Here is a 16,996-nt window from a genome sequence, read left to right as displayed (position 1 = left end):
CTGACTTGATGGCACCTAACAACAACAACAAGAACAACAATTGCTTAAAGTTAGTTTCTGGCTGAATATTTTACACGTTCTAGTGGTGTTTTTGTTGTTTTGGGGTTTTTTCCTAATATTCAGATGCTCCAGAGGAAAGTAAACAGTGATGCCAGTTACCTGTACGTGGGAACAATTAGTCAAGTGGCATAATGGACCATAGGAACCTCAGTTTCTTCATCCCAGAGACAAAAACTAGATGATGCCTAGGTACTACTACCAACTCTTCTGAAAGAGATCACATTAGAAAGTCCTGGACAGAGTGGGCTAAAAACGTGGACCAAACCTAAAATCATAATAAAGACCAGTTTTACTGGTCTGGTAGAGACTGGTAGAAGACTATGACCCTTAATCATCCTTCAGACCAAACAGTAGACAGGTCTGCAAAAATATGAAGCGCCAAACCATTCCTACCACAGCCCTCTCTGCTCCTTAGTTGGGTTCGATAATCCTCTGCAATGCCCACACAGGATTCAGACAGCATACTCAGAGTTAAGGGGTTTATTAGGGAATTTAACAGGTTACGATTCAGGGTCATAAAATGTTCAGGGCACATTTGTTCCAGTCAGCTGCTGGTAAATGCCCACAGGACACACCACTCCACCATGAGCCTCGGCCTGAAGGTACTCAGCTCTAGCTCCATGGGTCAGCAAACCTAGCTCCCCCACCTCAATGCCTGGAGATACCCTACTCTATAAGCAAGCTTCCAGCCCAGAGTCACTCAGCTTTACTTGCTCCGTGGGCTGGGCAGTCCACTGCTGTATCTCGTGCACTGGTTCTTGATTCTGCTGTTGCTGCTGCTCCTCTGCCCCTCCTCTGGTGTCACAACTTTACTGTCCCCAGGTCCAGGAGGTTCCATGTGCAGGGGACTCAGGGTCCAAAGGACGCACTCCACTCCTGGTTCTTCTTCTTTGATTGTAGATCCCTGCTCCTGCTTCTGAGATGGCTCTTTGTAAACCCACGCTAGAGTTTTAAGTTTTCACACTTACAATGAACTCTGCTAACATTCACAGCTGAGTCATGTCATCCTATCAATATCTTCTCCCACCGTCTCTTACCCAGATGCAGCAGAGCAGAGACGGTGTTTAATGGGAGGTTCAGACTATGGCTAGAAGAGACATTAGATAATTCACTATAACACAAATCTGTTGTTAAGTGCTGTCGAGTCTGTTTTGACACATAGTGACACTGTATAGGGCTTCTGAAGAGCAGCTGGTGGGTTTAAACTTCTAACCATGTAGTTAAAACAGAACTTGTTGCCCAGTGCTTGTCTTACAGCACCAAATCAGGTCTAGAATGGGAACATAAGACTAGGAAAATACCCACATCTTAGAAAAATCAACCATTTGAAATCCATAGGGAAGCATTTCTACAGTGGCCTAGTTTAGAACACAGAAAGAGGTAGGAAAGATGAAGGAATAGAAACAGGTAATACAGGCAGGAAGAAGGATAAGTAGTGATTTCAACCAACACGTGAAACAAAATGCCTACAAGCTGCTGAATGGAAAACCGATTTGTTCTGTACACCTCTTCCCCACTGAAAGTAAAAAGTGAAAAAAATAAACAAGCAAAAAGAAAGAAAAGATCTGTTTGTTTAAATAGAAAACCTTGGCCCATCTAAAATGCACTGATGAGGGTTTCTCCGTTGTCTCAGGTTCTCCGCAGCAACAGTCTGCTTGAGTCCACAGATTATTGGCTGCAGAATCAGAGGACGCCCTGCCAAATTGGTTTTGTGGAAGACAAATCCGAAAACTGTGCTTCTGTAAGTACCCAGCTCTCTCGGGTCTGATGAGGCAAGGAGAGGTGCAGAGCTGCCCACCTGTGTTTAGGACACATGGTACATAATCCACCAAACACCAGGTATTGATGGGTTAAATACCAAGCACCCTTTTGAAAAACCATAACTGGTTTTATGAACTACTCATGCAACAACACACAGGACTGATGCTGCTATGACACTTATATATTTCAATAAATAAAAATATGTTTGATTTTCAGAAGAAGAGGTTATTTTTCTCTATTTTCAAAATTACTAGAAAAGTAATACTAGAAAAGGAATAAATAGAATTGTATGGTGAGAAGTAAAACACGACTCAAAATTCTCTTGAATTCTTTTCAATATATTCCATAATCCTTCCTGTAGATATTTTCCAACATGAAAATTATACAAAATTGTCCATATTCTTACCAAGGACATTCATTATTTAAAAGCTTTTTAAAAGGAGATATATAGGCATGCATTATAATCTATTGGTGCTGAACTTTAATTGCTTCCAAAACTTTATTTTTCAATCAAAGAGATTGAAGTTACGAATGTGGTTATAACTTATTTCTGTCTAATGTGCTCCCTATATGTTGTACAAAACTACATCATATATTTTCATTTTAATTGAAAACACCTAGCTTCCCCTACTTTAAAAAAACTTTTCATTGTGATGTGGATGACAGTTAAAGAGAAGTTGTTTTCCATTCAGCTATTTGTACACATTTTGCTTCCTGTCTTAGATGGCAATCTAGCAATGTAATGACATGCATCCACTTCATTCTGCGTTTACCTATCTTGTTCCCTCTCCTTCCTATCTTCTGAACTTTGTGTCTGGGCAAATGCTGCCCTTTTGATCTCCAAGAATTGACTCTTTTAAGGACTGTGGATCTCCCTGTTACTGTTCACTGTATGAACCTACTGTGTGATGAAAAGTTGAGTCACAGCGGTGAGTTCAGTTCCAGACTTGAAGGCGATCTAAGGGCCACAGTCTCTAGGGTTCCATCAGTCTCTATTCAACCAGTGACGCTTGGTCTTTATTATGCTTTTGAGTTTTGTTCCACAGTTTTATCCTACTTTATTGTGGTCCCTTTCAGATTTACTGGTCCTAGCAGCTAGGTATCATTTAGGTCTTCCATTGTCAGGGTCATAGAGGCTAAGGTTCTTAGAACCACCTAATACTTTTGCGGTCATAATGATAGAGATTAGGGGAGAGTGCTTTCAGAGAGAAAGGAATTGTAATTCTTATGACAAAATTGAGAGTATAGACTCTGTGCTATTCCTGGAAGTAAGTGGCTTTTCTGGTTAAAGCCAATGAAAAAGAAAATGAATAAAGAAAGCCAGGAGCTGAAACTGGGATAGGGAGGCTGTTTCTAAGTAATGAACGGAACCAAAATTGGCAGACAAAGGGTGTAAAACAGTGCACATTCCCACCACACAGCCTCCTACAAGAAATGTCTAGTCCTGTCAACAGACTGAGTTCCATCTCTTTGTTCAGGCTAATGACTGTGATTTCCTTTCTGTTAGTACATTGGATCCTTTTCCAAGAAACTAGCTGCTGGCTAAAAATATTTTGAGAAAACAAAATGCATTAAGTGGCCAGTCATTGAATAGTGATACCTTTTTTATATATATATTCAGTTCCGAGATGAGGTGGAAACTTCAGCCATTTACTGACACAGATCATTAATCACACAGCACTAAATTGTAAAAAGGTGAGAAATGACCTACAAATGCTATCAGTGGCTACACTGCAGTCCAAGTTGTTATCTGAGCAGCTGTTACATTACTAAACTTCCCACAAAAGTTTGTTGCTGTTAGGTGCCATAAGTCAGTACTGACTTATGGCAACCTTATGCAGAACAGAACGAAACACTGCCCAGTCCTGAGCCAACCTCACAATTTTTGCCACACTTGAGCTCATTGATGCTGTCACTTTGCCAATCCATCCTGTTGGCGGTCTTCCTCTTTTTCTTGCACCTTCCACCCTACTAATATGATATCCTTCTCCAGCCACTGGTCCCTCCTGACAATATGTCCAAAATATGAGAGACGAAGTTTGGCCATCTTGGCCTCCAAGGAGCACTCTGGCTGCACTTCTTCCAAAACGGATCTATTGGTTCTTTGGGCAGCCCATGACACTTTCAATATTCTCCTCCAACACCTAACTCAAAAGCGTTAATTTTTCTATGGTCTTCCTTATTCACTGTCCAGCTTTCACATGCATATGAGATTATTGAAAATACTATGGTTTGGGTTAGGCGCACCTTAGTCCTCACACTGGCATCTTTGCTCTTCAACACTTTAAAAAGGTCTTCTGAATCAAATATGCCTGGAAAATTGTGTAAGGAAAGGCAAAGAGGTCATGTCTGCACTGTCTATATTTGAAATCTGGAATGCAAATCTACAATGACAAATTTGATCCTTTCTAGTCAAATGCAACGGTTGCAGTTGTTTCATCCTCTGTGGTGGCCCAATAGATTAAGCATTGAGCTGCTAACTGAAAGGTTGTTGGTTCAAACCCACTAACTGCTGCATGGAAGAAAAATAAGTCAGTCTGTGTTACAGCCTCAGAAACCCAATGGAGCAGCTCTATTCAGACTATAGGGTCGCTATGAGTCAGAATTGACTTGATGGCAAAGGATATTTTTGTCTGTAACAAAGCCGTCCTCTCATCCCTCATCAATCCCAATAGACAGAAATTTGCACTTAAAACTTCCTGACTTCTTTTGTAGTTTTATAGTGTCAGGTTTAGCTGATTCACCCTACTTTATGGATTTTTCCTATTCCTACAAAAAGAGGCAGGGACAAATCAAAACACAAATGAAAGACATAGTATTGGAATATTTTATTTTCTCCAACAGTTATGATAATTAAAACTGACATAAACACTTAAAATTATACATACATTCTTAACATAGATGATATCTAAGGATCGATATGAAAAACTTGTCACAGATTCTCTAGAGTGGAGAGGAAAAGTTAAGAGTTTGGAGTTGGATTTTGCTGAAAGGAAATATGAACTAGAGGAGAAACAGAGGTAAACAGTAATAATGGTGGCATCATGGGTTAGGAAGTTGGGCTGCTCATTTCAAAGTGGGTAATTCAAACATTCCAGCTGCTCTATTGGAGAAAGATGAGGCTCTCTGCACCCTTAAAGATGTCTAGTCTCAGAAACCCTCTATAGGGTCCATATGAGTTGTAATCTACTCAGTGCCCATGGGCTTATTCTTTGCAGTTTTATGGTAATAGTTAACCAAGACAAGAGGGCTTAACGAACAAAGCTGTACAAAAGAAATAGCCAATGTGGCCAGGCAAAGCTGTATGATTCATTTCAGAACCAATTCTCCACACCAACATGAAAATAAAATTGTAATTTAAGGGGAAAAGACTGGATTTAAAAATAATCACCTCATTAAAGTTTCATATTAAAAAAATTATATATATATATATAGTTGTTGTTAAGTGCCATCGAGTCGGTTCCGACCCATAGCGACCCTGTACAGGGTTTCCGAGGGTATAAATTTTTACGGGAGTAGAAAGCCTCATCTTTCTCCTGCGGAGCAGCTGGTAGTTTCGAACCGCTGACCTTAAGGTTCGCAGCCCGATTCGTAACCACTACATTACCAGAGCTATATATATATATATATATATATTATATTATATATATGAGAGAGAAAGAGAAAGAGTTTCGTACTATCATCCCAAGCTTAAATCTAATTACAAATTATCATAATAGAATTTGAGGAACCTATAACAACAGTGTGTCGTATTTTATTATTGTGTAATCTGTTCTGGAGCTGTGCTTGCACAGTGGTTTAGCAATTTGGCTGCTAACCAAACAGGTCAGTGGTTTGAACTCACCAGTTGCTCCAAAGGAGAAAAAAATGCGGCAACCTGCTTCTGTAAAATCGACAAGTCAGAAACACCAAGGGTCAGTTTCACTCTGTCCTTTATGACCTATAGGGTCATTAGGAGTAAGACTCCACTGTATGGCAATGGGTTGATAATAATTAAAACTGTTTTTGTGTTGTTGTTGTTTTTTTAATTTTTATCTGTTCTTAATTGTTGGGGCCACTAGTCTAAATGAAATATTGCTTTTGTAGCTCAAATTCTCCCTAACCATAAACCATAGCCAACTTCTTCATATTGAACTTTCTTTAGCTTCACATTTTTTATACTGAACTCCAAGTGTTTAAATGTGTGATTTCTTAGAAGGAAATACTTCAGCATACCAATATTTTCTGAATTCAAGGGGGCCATTTGATATTTCTAGCAAGGGAAGATCTTTGGTTTGGAAAACTTGATGGGGGAAGTCAGTGTGCATTGACTAGTAAGGTTGTTTGTTGTGAAACTTCAGATGATGAGTTTTAGTTGTGTCTATGATAGGCAACAAGGAGCTCTGGTAGCACAGTGGTTACGAATTGGGCTGTGAGCTGAAAGGTCAGAAGTTCAAAACTACCAGCTGTTCCGCGGGAGAAAGATGAGGCTTTCTGCTCCTGTAAAGATTTCCAGTCTTGGAAACCCTGTACAGGGTCGCTATGATTCAGAACCGATTCCACGACACATAACAACAACAACAATGGTAGGGAATGGTATTTTTTTAGCATCTAGAATGAGAGTGTCAAGAGCAAGTGTTTGAGCAGAACTCCTGGTGGCACAGTGGGTCAGATGTTAGACTGGTAACCAGAAGGTCGGCAATGTAACCTACAAGCCGCTCTGAAAGACAGAGATGAGGCTATTTGCTCCCGTGAGACTGGCAGTTTCTGAGACCCTAGGGTCACCCTGAGCCAGAATCAACCTGATAACACTGGGTTTGGTTTTGAGGTTTTGCCCTGTGAACTGTGAGCAGCCAGAAATAAGAGTATCAGTTGTCATTGAATCCTTTTCGATCCACGGTGTCCCCATGTGTAGCAGAGTAGAACTGTGTTCCTTAGGACTTTTAATGACTGATTTTCCCAGAAGTAGATTGCCAGACCTGTCTTCTAAGGCATCACTAGGTAGAAACCCACATCCAACTTTTCAATTTCTAGGTGAGTTCATTAACTGTTTGTACCACAAAGGGACTCCCAGAAATATGATAGGCACACCAAGAAGGAACCCCTAGCCCCCCTAGGTAGATCAGAAGCCACCTGAAATCACGTTCAAATTTTTTTTCTAAAGGCATTAAAAATTCAAACTGTGTTTTGTTTTTTTAATAAAGTTCTCTTATCAAATTATCATTTTATTTATTTATTTTAAACTTTTTCACTGTGATGGCTGACAAGCTATAGAATTTTATTTTCTGAGTTGTCATTCTGGGTAGAATAAATAAAGCTCATATACTATGATTGTTAAAAGAGAGAGAGAGAAAAACTCTCATTATTGAAAACAAGGGGAAAGTGGAAGAGGACAATAAAATTGGAAGCCAAAGTCCATGTCCAACAGCTGAGGCATTATCTTAATAGAGGTTCTTAACATCAAAAGTAGGTCCTCGGGTTTTCCATACTGTTGCTCCTCTCTCTCTCTCTTTTTTTTTTTTTTTAATTAAAAACGAATTCAATCCCCTTCTAATCTGTTGTTGTTTTTGCTGTTGATTAGAATTTCATGTTAACCTTTTCAGAAAATACCCTTCTGGTTTTCCTGCTTCATTAATGCCATCTTAACAACTCACGTGACTTCTAGTCATGGTTACCATCAGACTCTTTCATTGCCCATCAGTGAAAACTCCTTGTAACCATCTGCTAACAAATCACACCCCCTGATAGCAGACATGTTACCTGACACCGCATTTGCCTGAAATCTGTACATAGATCAGTCAAGCTCTCCCACCATCCTCCATACCCCATAAATGGCCTTACAAAATGAATTGTTTGATGACAAAATGGCATCTCAGATGCCAGATTTTATTTTCTGTCCTTACTTGTAGTCTACCGGAAACCTTAAACATGGTAAGAGAAGGACGACAGTTGTGATCCTTCTAAAGGGGATCATCAACCTTTCTTCCAAGGTGCTTCTGAATGGAGTAGACCCTCCAGCCTTTAGTTACCTGTAAGCTGTTTAACAGTTTGTTCCACCCCATCATCTCTGAAAAAACAAAGAGAGTCCTACAGGCACTGGGGAAGAATGTCCTGACAATCTCCTTCTTTAAAAAAAGCCATTGGAATCCCATGGAGCATAGTCCTACTCTGGCATACGTTTGGAAGTCTTCCATCAATTTCACCTCAAGTGGAATATTTAAGGGAACACAGGAGCCCTAGTAGTGCAATGGGTTAGCCATTGAGCTGCTAACCACAAGGTTGGTAGTTCAAACCCATTAGTTGCTCCACAGGAGAAACATGAGACTGCCTGTGCCCATAAAGATCTGCAATCTCAAAAACCCTTTATAGGGTTGCTATGAGCTCTGGTAGCGTAGTGGTTATGAATCGAGCTGCGAACTGCAGGTCAGAAGTTTGAAACTACCAGCTGTTTCGTGGGAGAAAGATGAGGCTTTCTGCTCCTGTAAAGATTTACAGGCTCGGTAACCTTGTGCAGGGTCGCTATGAGTCGGAACCAACTCCACGGCACAGAACCACCATGCGTTAGAATGGGCTTGAAGGCAGTGAAGGGTTTTTTTGTTGTTGTTGTTTTGTTTTTTTAATGTTTTATTGTGAATTATGTGATAGTTTACATGGGAGGACATTGGTTTTACGTTCATTCTATCGTATATCATATCATTGCCATGGTTACAATCCCCTCCATGCAATCCTTCCCCCGTGAAGGCAGTGAAGTTTTATTTTTAATTATCTTTTGAAACAATGTACACATTATCAACAGTTGTGTGATCATGCAGGTTCCTGGGGAGATGGGGGTGAGAAGGGAATCTCAGTCTCCATCCCAGTAGCTTCTTCTCACCAACTCACCCACAACTACTCTCCAAGAAAGATGTTCTGTTATGCTCCGTTTCTTCCATCTCACCATCCTTTCACGGGTTTCAGAACCCGGCTCTCTTAGATTGGTCCAGAAAGGAATGACTTCTTAATCCAGCTTTGGATAAAGTAGAGAAACAAGGTAACCCTGGGTGTGGTTCCTGAGGCAGCTGTGCAAATTCTTTTGTTTGCTTGCCATTGACTTCGCTCTGACCCAATGTAGAACAAAACAACACCCTGTCCTGTGCATTCTCACAATTGTTATGTTTGAGCCCTTTGCTGGTGACACTGTGTCAGTCCATTTCATTGAGGGTCTTCCTCTGTAATGTTGACCCTCCACTTGACCAAGCATGACGTCTTTCTCCAGGGACTGGGCCTCCTAACATAACCAAAGTACATGACACAAAGTCTCACCAGCCTAGCTCCTAAGGACCATTCTGGAGGTACTTCTTCCAAGACACATTCTGGGAACCCTCGGGTCCTGAAGCCCAAATGTGGAGCTGTAAAATTGGCAGTTCAGACTTAGCAGCTACTCCTCAAAAACCCTACACAGGATCGCTATGAGTCAGAACCAACTTGACAGCACTTAACAAGAACAGCAACAACAGGGTCCTAGATAAAAATTTCTGATTACAAATCAAATGAAATTTCTACTACACGTCACCAAATCTCCAGAGCCAATGAATTAGGAAAGGTTACTTTTTTGGGAAGCGTAGTGAAAATGGTGACCCATGTAAGCAAGCAGAGGGCTCTACATTCATGAAGAGTAAGGGACAGAAAAGCAAGAAAAGTGATCAATTAAATGGAGTTTTTATACCAAACTTGAGTAATGAACTATTGAGGATCAAGTAATTTGGGACTAAGCCTGAGACCTAGTCAGTGCATTTATCAATGTCTTGGCTCTAGAAGCTATTAAATAGGAAGATTTACAATTGCACTTTTTATTGAAAATTAAGCCCCGTACTTTATCTTGAATACTGTAGATAAAATGTTATATACTAAAAATCAAGATCATAGCCTTTCCTTTCTTGTTAGGTGAGGCTTTCAAGAATTCATCCTATGAAAAGGAATTTCCAAGGGAAATTTAGATGATTATTTATGAGTACTTCACCTTGATTCGAAGGCAGAAACCAGTTTTAGAATGTGAGCACTTCAGTAGACATCAGAAACAAAATGAAAAGCCATACTACAATGATGTTACATATGTTGTTGTTGTGCTCCATGGAGTCAGTTAGTTCCAACTCATAGCGACCCTACACAGGGTTTCTGAGCCTGTAAATCCTTACAGGAGCAACAAGCCTCCTCTTTCTCCCACAGAACAGCTGGTAGTTTCGAACTGCTGACCAGTGAGATTAACAGCCCGATTCGTAACCACTATGCTACCAGAGCTCCCTGATGATGTTACATATATTTATATGTATGGTGGTGGTATGACGTGTCTTGGAGTCAATTCCAACCTTGTATCAGGTATCCAAGGTTATAAACCTTTATAGAAGCAGAAAGCATCATCTGTGTTGAGAGGAATGACAGGTAGTTTCAAACTTCTCATCTTGACGTTCATAGTCTGACTCCAAATCACTATACTACAGGTTTTTGTTGTTGTTGTTGTTAAGTGCCATCGAGTCAGTTCTGATCCATAGTGACCCTGTATAGGGTTTACATGAAGGGGCTTGTGGGTTTGAAGTGCAGACCTTATGATTCACAGTCCGGTGGTAATCCTACAGCAAACACCAGAAGTTCATGTTACATATACGTAGGACAAGCACTAGACCACAAGGTCGGTTCAACCATAAGGTCAGTGGTTCCAACTCACTAGTAGTTCCTCAGATACCCTATACAGGGTCACTATGAGTCTGAATTGACTCCAAGGCACTTAATAACAATAACAATATGTACAACTATATATATGGATTTAGACTTGGATTTAGAAAAACAAAAGGAAAGAACATATTCAGCATTTTTCAAGCTAAAAGAACTGATGTAAAAAATTAAAGCCTCAACTTGTAATATTGAATAACCCTATGGACAAAATATTTGATGCAGAAAGCATCAAAAGAAGATGGGAGTAATACACAAAGTCACTGTACCAAAATAGATGATTGAAGTTCAACCATTTCAAGGGGTAGCATTTGATCAAGAGTAAGTGGTACTGAAGGAAGAAGTGCATAATGCACCAAAGGTATTGGCAAAGAACAAGACTCCAGGAGTTGATCAAAAACAAATAGAAATCTTTCAAAAAACCGATGCAGCACTGGAGACACTCATTCATGCATGCCAACAAATTTGAAAGACAGCTACCTGGCCAACAGATTGGAAGAGACCATATTTGTGCCCATTACAAAGAAAGGTGATCCAGTGGAATGTGGAAATCATGGAACAATATCAATAATATTGCATGTAAGTAAAGTTTTGCTAAACATAATTTAAAACCAACTGCAATATTACATTGACAGGGGACTGCCAGAGGTTCAAGTTGGATTCAGACAAGGATGGGAAGCCAGGGATATCGTTGCTGACATCAGATGAATCTTGGCTGAGAGCTGAGAATACCAAAGAGATGTTTACCTGTGCTTTATTGATTCCACAAAGGCTTTTGATCATGCAAATCATAACAAGCTATGAACAACACTGTGGAGAATGAGTATTCCAAAACACTTAATTTGGCTCATAAGGAACCCATACGCAAACTAACAGGCAGTTGTTTTAACAGAATAAAGGGACACTGAATTGTTTAAAATCAGGAAAGGCATACACCAGGGTTGTATTTTTTCATCTTACATATTCAATCTATATGCTGAGCAAATGATCGGAGACGCTGAATTATCTGAAGAAGAACATGGCAGCAGGATTGGAGGAAGACTCATTAACAACCAGTGTTATGCTGATGATACAACTTTGCTTGCAGAAAGCAAAGAGGACTTAAAATATCTACTGATGAAGATTAAAGACCACAGCCTTCAGTATGGATTGCTCTTCAATGAAAAAGAAAATCACTAGATAAATAAATAATATCATGATAATGGAGAAAAGATTGAAGTTGTCAAAGACTTCATTTTGCTTGGCTCCACCATCAACAGCCATGGAAGCAGCAGTCAAGAAATCAAATGACATATTGCATTAGGCAATCTGTTGCATAAGACCGCCTTAAAGTGTTCAAGAGCAAAGATGTCAATTTGAGGACTAAAGTATGCCTGACTCAAACAATGGTATTTTTAGTAGTATCAGATACATGTGAAAGTTGGACTATGAACAAAGAAGACCATAGAAAAAACGATCTATTCAAATTATAGTACTGGAGAAGAATATTAAAGGTTCCATAGTCTACCAGAAGAACAAATAAGTCTTTGTAGGAAGAAATACAAAAATCGTGCCCTTTAGAAGTCAAGATGGCCAGACTATGTCTCTCATACTTGGGACATATTATCAGGAAGAACCAGTCCCAGAAGAAGGACATCATGTTTGGTAACGTGGAGTGACAGTGAAAAGGAGGAAGACCCCAAAGAGATGGATTGCCATAGTGGCAACAACAATGGAGTTAAGCATAGCAGCAACCATGAGTTTGCCACAGGACCTAGCAGGATTCCTTTCTGTTGTACATAGCATAGTTGTGGATTGGAACTGACTCTCCTGCACCTAACAACAACCACAAACAGCCCTTGAGTCTACTATGTGTTCTGACAATTCTGAGTTTATGATTCTTCCAACGATGTGAGTCAGGAAAAGTCTCCAGCCTAATGGCTGACCTCATAGACTTGGGGCTTGCCAACCTCTACAACTGTGGGAGCCATTTCCTTGAGATCAATCTCTCTTTACAGGGACTTTAAAAAATTGGTTGGAAAAATCCATTATCTTTAAACTCCATGTTTCCAGTAACATTTTGGAGCCCACTTATATAGACACTTCAATAATTTTACTTCTTTAGAGAATCCAGCCTAAGACATTCCCAATGTCAATATAAAGCACAATTAATTTACATTCCAATAGCATCACAATGTTGATAACATTGGAATATAAATTGATCAAATTCATGTAATCTTCCTGTGGGACAACTGCACTATCCAAAGCATTTCAATTATTTATACCTGTGAATCCATGCAGAAATCTCTTCTCAAAAAGCGACCAGTGTGGAGTGCAAAGACTGGTGTCAAACAAGATTGATGTAGAGAAAGTCACCTAAAACAAGGTGACAGTCCACTGACTGGTTTAGAACCTGTCTGCTCAGGGGTCAGGCATCTGTGACTATTGACTCCCAGGACCTCCTCTTTCTATGTGACCTTGTGTAACTTACTAAATTTTTCTGTGTTTCACTTTCCTTCTCTACAAAATGCAGACCAGAATAATACCTCATGGCTCACAAGCTATTAAGTATGCTAATATTTTGAAGTGCCCATGTAACCACCAAAATGGTTTTACTAACCTGCTGCTACACAACCAGCACTCAGAGCAAAGAGTAAACCATGTATTGAGTACGGATACACATGTGGACAAAGGGTCAGGAATCTCCCAGATTAGCCTCCCTAACTGAAGGGCAAACTGAGGCTTTTCAAAGGTAAAGAAAATCAGGATGGTGGGATTTGTGATCAGGCATTGTGGTTCTAGTTTTCTGTTCCAGTAGTTGGGCAGTTGTGTCCTAGACATAGTTTCTATTCCAACCATTTCTATTTGCTGATTTCACCTTTGTTCTCAGGAGGAGAATTGCCCATCTCATTGGGCCACAAATTCTTCTTTGGAGATTCTTCGACTAATTATGGAATGTAATTAGGAAGGGAGGTAAACTTAACTACAGCCACTGTTTTAAGATGGTTATTTGGATTTTGGCACTGTAGGATAAACACTGTACCATAAGGTAGGGTTGTTCCGCAGGGTCTCAGTCAAGCTCACCATCCACTTTTCAGAAACCCTGTACAGGGTTGCTATGAGTTGGAACTGACTCAACAGCACTGAGCACAACATGAACAATGATATTTATAGGAACAAATTGCCAGGTCTTTTCCTATGGGATTACTGGTTAGGCTCAAACCACTAGCCAAATGCTGAAGAGCCAAATGCTTTAATAAACTCTGTCTGTTCAGCAGGGCTTATTAATGGATTGGGTGAAGGAATGAGAAAAATCAAGAATCACTCCTGTATTTTTTTTTTTCACTCCTGTACCCCTAGGATTCCTGCTATGGCACTGTAGGATCAGCATTGGACAAGGAACCACAAGGTCAATAGTTCAAACACACCAGTTCATCCTCACAAACCCTATACAGGGTTGGTATGAGTCGGAACTGACTCAATGGTACTTACAACAACAACAACCTCCAGGTGGATAGAAGTGTTGTTTCCTGTGCAGGGAAGATGGCACAAATGAGGAACAGGGTGGATTTGGGTGTGAGGGAGGTGATGCTGAGTGTCTCTGAGTCATCCAAGTGCAAATGTAAGTAAGGTTGTTGATGTTGTTATGTGCCATGGAGTCGCTTCTGACTCATAGAGACTCTGCATAGGGTTTCCAAGGCTGTATATTTTTTATGGGAGCAGAAAGCCTCATCTTTCTCCCACAGAACAACAGCTGGTAGTTTCATAAATGCTGTCACATCAATTCTGACTCATAGTGACACTTGCATAGGGTTTCTGAGAAGCCGCTGGTGGGTTTGAGCTGCCAACCTTGTGATTCACGGTCCAGTTCTGATGCACAGTGCCACACCAGAAGGCATTTGGAGGTTAGAGTGATTGGCAGAGTCAGAGCCAAAGACAGAGATTTAAGGGTCGCCAAGATGAAGGTGTCTAAAGCTCAGAGACAAGATCAACCAAGACAGGGAGGGTCTGTAGATGGAGAAAAGGAACTTGAGGACTGAGTTTGAAATATTCTTACAATATGTGTTCAGTCTGTGATTATTCCCAGGGTCTCAAAATAGCAAGAGTTGATTATTTTGGCATGTAAGCCTGAGTTTCAAATACTTAATGCAATATTTTATGTATCTTGACATTTTTGTCACTAAAAATAGACAAATAGATCCAAGTACACTTTTAAAACTGTGGTGTTTATTCCATTTCTCAACTTTAAAAAAATACTCATTTTGACAGGAGAATGCATCATTAAACTAGCTCAGAATAGCTTTGCATTTCAAATTCCACGCAATTCCCACTATTATAGCAATTTTCCTCTGAGTAGAAAGCATATCAATCAAGAAAAAACAACAGTAAGCTATGTTTCTCATTCAAATAGCTTTAAATTTCAAGGATGTTGCCAACACAATTTCCTAATTTCCTGTTTCTTTTTAGCAGAGGCGTTTGTTAGGATTAATATTTCTTTCTTAATCAGTCCCTTCAAAATCCCAGAAAAAAAAAAAAAGTTAGAAATGATACTGCTTGTTTGTTTGTTCTTAAACAACTTAGAATCTCAAGTTAAAAATAAAGAAGAAGGAGATGAAATAGAAAAGGTGGATTTGGCTAATGAGCAGCAGAGGATGTCCATTTTTCAGTTCAGAATCTTTGCTGTATTATTGGTCCTTTTTAGTAACTATTATTGGTCTTTTTTGGTAACTTTTTTGCTGTTAAGTGTCGTTGACTCAGTTCCAACTCATAGCGGTCCTGTATAGGGTTTCCAAGGAGCTGCTGGTAAGCTTGAACCGCCGATCTTGCAGTTCAAACTGACTTTGCAGTCTAATGCATTAGCCCACAATGCCACCCCAGGACTCCCCCAGGCTTATTAGGAAAAGCAAAAGTTCTCAGAGCAGAATTTCAGTCTTTCTCTATGAGATAATACATCTCTTTTAGACGACAGCCCCCAGAGTTTCTTTGTTGTTGTTAAGCACAATCCTGCATTGGATTTTCAAGGAGTGGCTGGTAGATTTGAACTGCCACCTTTTGGTTCGTAGTCCGGTGCTTATCCTACAGTTCCACACCAGAATTCCATAGAGTTTCCTAACTGGTTGTAATGTTTATGGGAGCAATGTTTATGGGAGTAATAGGTCTTTTCTCCTTCTGACTTGCTGGTGGATTTAAATTGCCTGCCATTCAGTTCACAGTCGATCACTTAACCACTGTTCCATCCAGGCTCCTTAAATTACGTACTGTTGTTGTTGTTAAGTGCTGTTGAGTCCGTTCCAACTCATAGCAACTCTGTATAGAATTTCTGAGGAGCGGCTGGTGACTTTGAACTGCCGACTTTGCAGTTCAAAGGGAACTTGCAATCTAGTGCACTATCCCACAGCACCACACCACAACTCCGAATTACTTAACAGACTATTTGAAAATAATAAGAAAACTGCCATGGTCCTCCTACATTTGGGAACACGACTGAGGGTAAGGTTTTTACTTCATTTCACATAACCTAGAATGGGCAGCTGGATCAATTCAGCTCCAGCCTTTCTAAGTTCAGGCGACAGTGTTGGAGGGTAGAAGGTATGAACAGGAATGAGAACAGCTACCAGACAACTATTACTACTCTAGCAAGACAAGTGTTGCATTTCAGGCCCCCAAGAGAAAAGCCTTCTGAGTACACATTGTTGTTGTGTACCATCCAGTCAGTTCCTACTCACAGCGACCCCATATGGGATATCTGAGGAGCTGCTGGTGAGTTTGAATTACCAACCTTGCAATTCAAACTGCCCTTGAGGTTAAGTGGTTATCCCATGGCACCACAAGCTTGGTAGCGTCATGGTTACGAATCGAGCTGTGAACCTCAAGGTCAACAGTTTGAAACTGCCAGTGGTTCCACGGGAGAAAGATGAGGCTTTCTGCTCCCGTAAAGATTTACAGCCTCAGAAATCCTGTACAGGGTCGCTGTGAGTCGGAACCAACTCCATGGCACTTAACAACACCACCACCAGGAAACCAGGGGTAGGAGTGTGGGAATAAAAACCAAATGACCAGAACTTACTCTGAGAGACATTAATCTATTACCAAAAAGAAAAGAGATTAAAATTGGATAAAGGAGATGATTTACCTACAAGAGAATTACCTACAAAGGATGGAACATGGCTCTGTCCAGTGGTGGTGACTGTATCATACAAGTTTATCTTAATACCATGGGGGATGCAGAAGTGTAAACGCAGTTAAGTGTGGTATGCAGAACTAGGAGTGTAGAAGGTGCCAGATTGTCCCCTCCTAGAGAATAAAAGAGGAGAATATTGAAAGTGCCATATGCTGCCAAAAGAACCAACAGATCTGTGTTGGAAGAAGTGCAGCCAGAGTGCTCCTTGGAGGCCATGATGGCCAAACTTCGTCTCTCATACTTTGGACATATCGTCGGGAGGGACCAGTCGCTGGAGAAGGATATCATGTTTGGTAAGGTGGAGGGTTAGACAAAATGAGGAAGACCCCC

At 40.3% G+C, this 16,996-nt stretch overlaps 1 protein-coding gene across 1 annotated transcript in view; it reads left to right on the top strand.

Moving 5' to 3' along the window:
• The first annotated feature begins 644 nt into the window (after window positions 1–644).
• SPHKAP (SPHK1 interactor, AKAP domain containing) overlaps window positions 645–16,996 on the top strand; it is a 136,011-nt gene continuing 119,659 nt past the window's right edge. The window contains exons 1-2 of the mRNA XM_006861933.1: window positions 645–662; window positions 1,694–1,801. Of these exons, the coding sequence (XP_006861995.1) occupies window positions 645–662; window positions 1,694–1,801 (126 nt within the window). The remainder of the gene's footprint in view (window positions 663–1,693; window positions 1,802–16,996) is intronic.

The sequence above is a fragment of the Chrysochloris asiatica genome, unplaced genomic scaffold, assembly GCF_000296735.1.
Source record: "Chrysochloris asiatica unplaced genomic scaffold, ChrAsi1.0 scaffold00044, whole genome shotgun sequence".
NCBI classification, from domain to species: Eukaryota; Metazoa; Chordata; class Mammalia; order Afrosoricida; family Chrysochloridae; genus Chrysochloris; species Chrysochloris asiatica.
This window is presented reverse-complemented; position numbering and strand designations above follow the sequence as displayed.